General features: G+C 40.3%; 1 protein-coding gene across 1 annotated transcript in view; it reads right to left on the reverse strand.

Moving 5' to 3' along the window:
* CEP85 (centrosomal protein 85) overlaps window positions 1–8823 on the reverse strand; it is a 43442-nt gene extending 34619 nt beyond the window's left edge. Inside the window, exons 1-2 of the mRNA XM_023732191.1 lie at window positions 8748–8823; window positions 2839–2911 (exon numbers count right to left, since the gene is read on the reverse strand). Coding sequence (XP_023587959.1) covers window positions 2839–2893 — 55 coding nt within the window. The 5' untranslated portion in view covers window positions 2894–2911; window positions 8748–8823. The remainder of the gene's footprint in view (window positions 1–2838; window positions 2912–8747) is intronic.
* Window positions 8824–10047: the final 1224 nt, after the last annotated feature.

Consider the following 10047-nt stretch of genomic DNA (forward strand, 5'->3'; position numbering starts at 1 on the left):
GCAATATCTGAGCATGATGTGCCAATGGCTGTGTCCCCACTGTCAGCTACACTTGAACAGCGGCTGAAGCGGCTCCGAAAGGCCTCTGAGATAACTGGCGTCTGCCATTCAGTTCCTAGGGAACTGCCCTTCTGAAACACACTGGAACCTGAAACAAGTGGCATTTCCCACCTTTAGTGTGACTCAGATGATGTAAGCCCATGAGATCATTTAGAAAAAAATTGCTCTTAAATCTGAAAGAATAGCAGCACCCACCTCCTCCTCACTCACAGACTTATTTCAGCTACTCTAAACTAGTTAATTTTAAGAGGAAATAGCATGAGAGGTGAGAATGTTCAAAGACAGGATCCAGGAGTACTAGGACAGAAAACAGTAGTATTTAATAGCAGTTACCATTTATTAACACCTAGAAGCCATACAACTTTACAAACATGATTCATCTACCTATTTACTGAAAAGGTAGTATCACCTACATTTTACAAAGAGAGCTGAGATTTGAATCCGGGTCTTTCTGATTCCAACACCCACATTCTTTCCTCTAGCAGGGCTTCTCAGTGGGTGCTTTTGGCATTCTGGGCATGACAATTCTTCAATGTATAGTCCATGCATTACAGGATGGTTTAGTATCTATGGTCTCGCACTAAATGCCAGTAGAAACCCTTACCCCACCCCACTATCATGTGACAACCAGAAAATACTCCATATATTTCTAAACACCCCCTAGGATAACAAGCGGCCCAGTTCCCTGTTGAAATCTACCACTTGACTAAACCAGAGTACCCTCAATGAGCAGGGTGAATTCAGATCAAGGGGAGTTTCAAAAGTCAATGTGAAGAGCTTTATTCTGAGGGCAGTGTAAAGAAACTGCTAAAATTTCTGAGTAGGTGAGACTTAAAAAAAAAAGACTGATGAGATTTGACTTTATTATTAGTTTTTTACAGCTCTTTGAGGGTTGATAGGTAGGAAGTATTCAATAAATACTCGATTTACTTACTAACATACTGGCAAAGGCTTCAACTCAAATTAATTTTTAAAAAACTAGAATAAGATTTCTAGATGATCCATGGAAACAAACAAACCAAAAAAAGGTAATGGTAGCTAGTTACCCTCTATTTATAAAGTATCAGAGTTTGAGTTGAAATTTAAAAATATGGTTCTAGACAGTCTTTGATCTAGTGGGAGACAAATGATACTTGAACAGAAATCATCTTATTCCTTTCTTATAAATTTAGTGCTTCTCCTATCTTTTTAACCTACTTCTACTTCTGTTCCTTTTTTGTTAGCTTTACTTCTGCTTTCTACTGAGGGCAAACTAACCCTCCTCCAAGTACTCCTTTCATTCTCTGGGCAATCATGGACTGCCAAGTTTGAAATAATTTACCCAATTTATATATATGTAGTAATCTGTAATAATTTTTAATAGAAGACATAGCCAACAATCAAAGCTACTGATTAGCATGAGATTAACCAGTGTTACCAAGTTGATGTAATTCTAGCCAGAAGCAAGGAAATGTGACCTCTTGGTGAGTCTAAACGGCTTTATCTCACTAGTCAGTGTATAATTTTCCAGGCCTTTTAAAATAGTGAAAATTGACTGAGGGACTCTATTGCCATGTTCCTGGCCTCCTACTGGAAACCATTCCCTATTATTATGACTAATCTTCCATTCTTCACTACTACCACATTTCCATCCACCCACTCTGTAACCCTAATTCTAAAGGAATACTTACTAAAATAAAAATGTTTTGGTATATTTATATTCACTACTGCTTATTTCTAAATTTAAGTTTGAAAACTGAATTTTTTTGTGCTATGTCATATTCAACAGTAGCATCCTTATCAAATATTAAGACCATTATTACTTTGGATGAGAGACTAGTAAAGAAAGACAGAGCTATCAGAAAGCCAGTGAGCTTTGTTAGGAATTACTACATTCTAACAACTTGCAATGTACACATAATCGTCATAAGAAATTTTATAATCCAGCCCTAAGACAGTACCTGGCATACAGCAGATGTTTAATAAATATTTGCAGAATGTTGAGCTGATTTAATAAAAGCTTAACAAGTGCCTACTACATGCAAGGCAGTGTACTTAGAAGGATATAACAAGTATCTACCAAATGTCTACTGTGAGTAAAGCACAGTGGAATTTTAAAGTTAAATAAAACATATCCTCCTTAGTTAAATAAAATTTACCCTTTTCTTCATAAATGCCCTTGAATTCAAAGTTATTTTCTAAAGGCTATTTCCTATTTGAAATATACCATATCTACTTAATATGTCTACTGAATATGTGTGTGTGTGTGTGTATATATATATATAAAACATTTATACTTAATGTATTTACTTGGTATATGTACTGTAACTTTCAAAATCCTGTCAAATTTCTGAGTCTCTAGTGAAAACATAAGACAGACTGTTGGCATCCTAGAAAAATTCTGATCTTTGGGGGCTAGCAGATGACTGACCCACCCAGAGGACGATGAAGACAACACAGAACACAGTAATTTATGCTGTTTTTCTGATTTCAAACGGAAATATGTTCCAGAGTTATTCTGTTCTGATCCCTTATGTGTCCTCACCTCCCAATCGATCATGTGGTCTTGCTGGAAGCAATGTAGACCAGAGATAAGTAACTGTTTCCCCAGAGATCTGTTTTTCTATTCAATGTAGCTTCATGTTATTTTTGTTCTTTATGGCTATCAACTGCTTTCTTGGTGTTTTCAACCAATATTTTTTCAGTAACAGCATTTCAGTGAATGCTTGTCTGCTCAGTATTTCCCTTAAAGAAGAAACAGAGCAGGGATCGGAATTTAACCCAGAAAACTTCACTCACCTGGTGAACTGGCCTGGGAGATTCTCTCACTTGGGTATTTCTCCTGCATGGCCATCACAGTTATTTGAGCCAACTGTAGAATGAGTAGGAAGAATCAATTAGATCTCTCCAGTATATCTGAATTCCCTGTAATTCAATTCCTATTCAATGGAACTGTCGAGACCACACAGATTACTCAAATATTCTTCCATATGTCTTATTTCTAAGGATTTTCTTAAGGCAAAACAACTCCCAGTACTCCACTCTATTTCTCTTCCTAAAGCAAGTAGAGAAATCCTAAAACCAAACAGATTCCCAATACTGATCCCATACAGTCTCAGAACCCTTCTAATTGTTGCAAAATTTAAAAGTATATATATATTTTTTAATAATGTTACTTTTAATTAACAAATCTTTGCCATGGATCTTCTTAGCGAGGGGGATGAGGTGGGAGGGGCAAGGTGGAAAAAGACCTAATAAACCAAACCAACAGTGAAGTATTACAGCATCAGTTAAGAGCAACATAAAATGAACTCCCCAATTTCTTCAGTAATAAAAGTTAGTCATATGATGAACAGAACTTTTGGTCATAAGTAGAACCCAATCGTCTGCTGGGAGCATGAAGTTTTTTTCCCATTTCCCTCACCCCTTAAAAAATTTATGTTTACCTTAAGGGTAAACCAAAAACCAAACTTCTTGCCGTACAGTCAATTCTGACTTACAGCAACCCTATAGGACAGAGCCCAACTGCCTCGTAAGGTTTCCAGGGGTGTAAATCTTTACAAAAGCGGACTGCTGCATCTTTCTCCCACGGAGCAGCTGGCTGGTTTGAACATCTGACCTTTCGGTTAGCAGCCAATCACTTAACCACTGTGCCACCAGAGCTCCTCACTCTAAGGGTCACCCATTCACCTGCTGCCATCGAGTTGCTTCTGACTCATAGCGACCCTACAGGACAGAGTAGAACTGCCCCATAGGGTTTCCAAGGAGCGGTTGGTAGATTCGAACTGCTGACCTAGTGCTCCATAATTATCATCTATGTAAACAAAAGCTTCATCTACGTGCAAAGTACTTGAGAGGCAGTATAGGGAAATGGTTAAGAGCACGGACTCTTGATCAGACTGCTTGAGTGTAAAGCCTGGCTCAGCAATTTATTAACTGTGTAACCTTGGACAAATTTTTTAAAATCTCTGTGCCTCAATTCCTTCATACAAAATGACCCAATTCACGCGAACTCATTAAGAATTCACCTAGAACAATGCCTGGCACACATTAAGTGCTTAATTAATGTTTCTAATTTAATTACTTGGCAATTTACATCAATAAAAAGTGGCATAGTACAGTCTCTGATAAATAAATTTAGAAACTTTTCATTTATAAAAGCCCCAAAAGAATTTGTGATAAACTGTCTACAGAACACAATTCTTAGATGTTAAATACAACTTTGGAGGAAAAAAAAAGGCTATATTGTACTTTTCTAATGTACTTCACTGACCTCTATAGTTTTCTCTTAGCAACAACAACCCAAACCCTCACTAATTAAATGCATCTACAACAGAAATGGTACCATTCCCTGAAATCCCAATTCTTCACACACTGGGAGAGAGAAGTTTTGTACAGTAACAAAAGCTTTCAATTTATGGCCAGTATCATTCAGTATGTTAATGATGACACAGAAGGATTAGATTAACTATTAGTGATTCCTTTCTTGTCAATATCAAATTTCCTTTCTTTAAAGTATAACAAAATAGTAGGCCCATTGGATTCTGAGATCTTTCTAAAAACAGATGGGTTGGAAATAGGGTGACAAAAGGAGAACTCTCAGTTCAACACAGAATTACCCCATGGCCCAGTAATTCTATTTCTAGGTATATACTCAAGAAAAATGAAAATGTATGACTCCACAAAAAGCTGTACATGAATGTTCCTACCAGCATTATTTGTAATAGCCAAAAAGTGGGAACAACCCAAATGTCCATCAATTTATGAATAAATAAATAAAATGGAGTATATCCACATATCACCACACATCTGCCAGTTTCTCATACTGTGGTGTTGCTATGATGCTGGAAGCTATGCTACCAATATTCAAATACCAGCAGGGTCACCCATGGTGGACAGGTTTCAGCAGAGCTTCCAGACTAAGACAGACTAGGAAAAAAGGCCTGGAGATCTACTTCCGAAAATTAGCCAATGAAAACCCTACAGATCACAACAGAACACTGTCCAATATAGTCCTGGAAGATGAGCCCCCTAGGTTGGAAGGCACACAAAATACACAGTGGCTGCAACAATGGTCTCGAGCACACCAACAATAGTGAAGATGGCCCAGGACCAAACAATGTTTCATTCTGTTGTACATGGGATTGCCATGAGTTGGGGTCCAACTCAAAGGCAACTAATAACAACAGCCATACAATGGGTTTTGATTCAGCAATAAAAAAGAATAAAGTACTGATACATGCTACATTATACATGAACCTTGAAAACATAATGCTAAGTGAAAGCCAGATATAAAAGGCCCCATGTTATGGAATCCAGATTTTCTGAAGCCATAGAGGCTGGATGAACCCCTGAAACTATGCCCTGAAATAATCTTTAAACCTTAAACCAAAATTACCCCCTGAAGTCTTCTTACAACCAAACAATAGTTTAGCTTAACTAGTAAACAATGTCTCCCTTGAGCATGGTGCTCTTTTAAGATCTATCTATATGGGATCAAAGTGACAACAGCAACTTGAAAGATTAGGAAATTTAGGGGGCAGTGAGTTTATGTTAATGTGGGAAGAATAGTTCAGAAAACGAGGGTGAGAATGGTTGTACAACTTGAAGAATGTAATCAATATCACCGAATTGTACATGTAGAACTGTACACGTAGAAATTGTTGAATTGGTGTATGGTTTACTGTGTATATTCTCAACAACAAAAAATAAAATAAATTATTAAAAAAAAAAACTGTAGACAGAAGCATGCCCTTCTCCCCTGCTTCTTAGCATTCTGGAATGCACCTGTATTAAAATACGAAGAAATAAAGCAAATATAAATTTTAAAAAAAAAAAAAGGTCCCATGTTATAGGACTTGACTTATATGAAACATCCCAAATAGGCAAATTTACAGAGACAGAAAGTAGATTAGTGGTTGCCAGGGGCTAAAGGGAGGGGGGAAATGGGGATTACTGCTAATGGATATGGGGTTTCTTTTGGGGATGATCAAAATGTTCTGGAATTAGAGAGTCGTGATGGTTGTACAACTCTGTGAATACACTACAAAACAGTGAACTGTACACTTAGAAACGATGAAATTTATGGTATGAATATGATATCTCAATTTAAAAAAAAAAAACAAAACAACTCCTACAGGAGTAAAATAATACACAATAACTCATTCCTGACTTTTCCCACTACTAAGTTCAGAACTAGATGGGCCACTGGTGAAAATTTTTAAGACCATTTAAAGGAGATAAGAAATTTTCTGAGATAAAAGTGAGAAAAATGAACACACAGAAAGCAACATGAATAACCAATTATACAGTCAAGAAAGGCAGGGGTGAATGGAAGCAGACAGAAAAGAAATCATTCAACACTAATGGTTTCTATCTTCAAAGTCCTTTAAACTATAGAAATATTCATTCAACAAATTTAACACATATTCAATACTTACTACCCATCAGGCACTGTATTAAACATTTTACAGGTATCATGTATCATGCTCACATCAACTCTGTGAGGCAGTTACTACTATTATCCTCATTTATGGATGAGAAAATAAAGGTTTAGACAGATGAAGGTCATAGCTAGGTAGAGGATTCAAAGCCAGAACTGTGCTCTAATGCTATAGAGTCCAGCCAACATCCTGTGTGTGGCAAAACACAAAAAGAAAAATCAAGGAAGTTATTAAAGCACCACAAGTTGGAGTTTCTGCCTCAGACCTAACCTGAGCTGCAAACCCCAAAGCAATCAGGAGCAGGGACAGCACATATAATTTCTTCACTTTGCCCTTGCTTATCACCCATGCTGTATTTCCCAAGTTGCTACCCAAGAAATAGATTTTGAATGTTACAACTATTTCTCCCCTTGAAGAATCACAATCTTATAAAGGAACATCATAGTTGGCAGCTGTTGAGAGAACCACATCAAGATAGTGGAGGATTTGATAGGAGACACAGACAGCTGACACAGGCACATTAAGAATCTCACACCATCACACTATTTTCAGGGCTTTGATCATTCATTAAACTAGGGAGAGAAAGAGAAGCCAAATCCTTTCCTAGAAGTTGCCTTTACGAAGAACAAATCCTGAGATACAAAACCAGACAGTTATAAAGCAGACAAGGCCTAACGGCAAGTAATGAGAGGGTCGAGGAGCAGAGGCATGGTTATCTTAATCATCTTTGTGTCACCACTCCTCCCTACCTAAAACCAAAAAAAACTAAACCTGTTGCCCATGAGTCGATTCCGACTCATAGCAACCCTGTAGGACAGAACAGAACTGCCCCATAGGGTTTCCAAGAAGCACCTGGTAGATTCAAACTGCTGACCTTTTGGTTCAGAGCCGAACTCTTAACCACTACGCTAGGGTTTCTGCCTCCCTACCTAGCACACACTATTCAATTAATCAACCAGAATTTACTGAGCACCTACTATGTGCCTGGCTCTGTGACAAGTGCAAAAAATATATTGGTGTAAAAGACAAACATGGTTCTGATCCTCTTGGTTTACTGTGATGAAGAAAATGTTGAATATATTCTTAAAAAACCCAAACCTGTTGCCGTCAAATCAATTACAACTCATAGCAACTCTAAAGGACAACAGAACTGCCCCATAGGGTTTCCAAGGAGCAGCTGGTGGATTCCAACTGCCAACCTTTTGGTTAGCTGCCAAGTTCTTAACCACTGTGCCACCAGGGCTCCTGAATATACTCTATATACTGTATTGAACAAATAAGCTTTAACACACTCATCTTCTAGTTCATTCAAAGCACCAGCTCCTCCTTGTCTAGAGAAAGGTTTCTCAACCTTGGCGCTACTAACATTTTGGGCTTGGTAATTCTTTGTTGTGGGGGGCTGTCCTGTGCACTGTAGGATGTTTGGCAGCATCCCTGGCCTTACACACTAGACGCCTGTAGCAACTCCCCAACTTCGACAACCGAAAATGTCTCTAAACCAGAACACCAAACCCGTTGCTGTCGAGTCGATTCCGACTCATAGTGACCCCACAGGACAGAGAAGAACTGCCCCACAGAGTTTCCAAGGAGCGCCTGGTGGATTCGAACTGCCGACCTTTTGGTTAGCAGCCACAGCTCTTAACCACTACGCCACTTTAGCCATAGTCAAATGTCCCATGGAGGGCAAGACTGCCCACTGCTGAGAACCACTGGTCTGGGGCCTTCACAAGTGCTGTATGACCCCCTCAACCTTAACCCTCTCTTTATCCTTCAAAATCTCATTTCCTCAGGGAGGGTTCGCTGACCTCTCAGACTAGGTCACCTCCTCCAGTTTTGTAGTGTTTGCATTTCTTTATCCTACACTTACGGAGAGCTGAGTAATTTTCCGCTTAACTACTAGTAATCACTCTTCTCCCTGTACTATGTGCTCCATGAGGGCAGGAACGTGCTTCCCGCTGTTTCCCTGGCGACTGGCATAGGGCCTGGCCCATAGGTAAAGCAATTTCTGTGGAGTGAAATGACGGAGGAGGAAAGCAAGGCAATGAGCGAGAGAAGACGACCAGACACGAAGGGGAGTAGAGCATTGTTTCAGAAAAGCAGAAGTGATATGAGACGGAGGTGGGTTACGGCTTAGTCGCTCTGCGCATGCGCTTCGCTCTCCTCGTCCCTCCAGAGAGAGGGCGTGAGGGTCTGAGGTTTTGTTGGGGCTGTTGAAGGAGTAGCGTCTGTCAGTCCGGCGGGGCCCCCGAAGGAAGGAGAACTTACGTGGGTATGAAAGCGGGGGCGAAATCCCTCACTCAGGGCGCACTGACCACCACGTCTGCCGCGGGAGGAGGTTCCGTCCCTCAGTTCGCCTAACGGCCGTTACACACCCGCCAGCCCGCGCGACAGACAACGCGTACCGCCCCGACCCCGCCCCTTTTTTCACGGTACCAATCAGGAGTCGGGCCTCGCGGGTCTCCTGCCTCTGCACGCCTGCCTCGGCACCGAAAGTCGAAGTATCTCTCCGCGCAGGACGCCGCCGCGCTTCATAGTCTTCTCTGCCTCTTGCCACGTCTAGCCGCTAGGCGGAGGCCTGCTCAGCAAGGCCTGGAGGGGTTGGTGGGCCTGTGCAGATCGTGAAGGCGGCGGCGGGACTTCCAGTGGGCCAGAGCAAATCATTCAGAAATCCCACCAAACCTGCCCCACCCTCCTCCTATTCCACAGTCCACTGATGAACGCTGCCACCTGAAGCAAAGATCAGGTTGTAACTAGGAGTTAGTTTGTGCCAGAATCACTGACTTGTCAGGGTTAGGGCTCAGTCTATGGTCTGGGTTAGACTCAGGGCTCAGGTTGAAAGGTAAAGAACAAATGTCGTCTCCCTACGAAACTTGGTCCTCAGCAAAAGGGACTATTAAGTTCATTTGCATTAATATGTATTTGAATCATCAGACTGGAAAACTGTTTAAAAGGAGAAACAAAGCCATCAGCCAAAGGAATGAATCTTTAATAATGAAATTCTAGGTATCTGGAAATCTGATTTGGGAGAGAGGCATTAAAAAGGCACAGGACCTACTTGTCATTTTGTGAAATTTCATCTCACAGGTAAGGGCCACCTCTGCCAAATTAGAAAGCATGTCCTGCTCTCTGGTCCCACCTACTCCCTACACTCAACTGTCTTCTCTGTTGAATCCCCAGGGCCTAACACAGGACCTGGCACATACCTAGTAGATTCCAACTCTTTTTTTTTGGAGGGGGAGGGGGCTTAAATTTTTTTTGAAATTATTACAAAGTTCTATAAATTTGAATATGCATAGATTCATGTAACCACCACCATAATCAGAATACAGAACTGTCCCATTACCACATAAAACTCCCTTCCTTCACCCACACAGTCCCTTGCAACCGCTGAATTTTTTCCGTCAGTATAGTTTTGTTTTTCTGAGACTGTCAAATAAATAGAATCAGCAGTAACCTTTTGAGACTGGCTTCTCTTATAGGCCATTTTTTATTGAAACATATATACCCTATTGGGTTATCTGTGTCTTTTCCATACTTGCTCCTTTTCTAAAAGATTGAAAGAGTT

Source organism: Trichechus manatus, unplaced genomic scaffold (genome assembly GCF_000243295.1).
Source record: "Trichechus manatus latirostris isolate Lorelei unplaced genomic scaffold, TriManLat1.0 scaffold00048, whole genome shotgun sequence".
In the NCBI taxonomy this organism is placed as follows: Eukaryota; Metazoa; Chordata; class Mammalia; order Sirenia; family Trichechidae; genus Trichechus; species Trichechus manatus.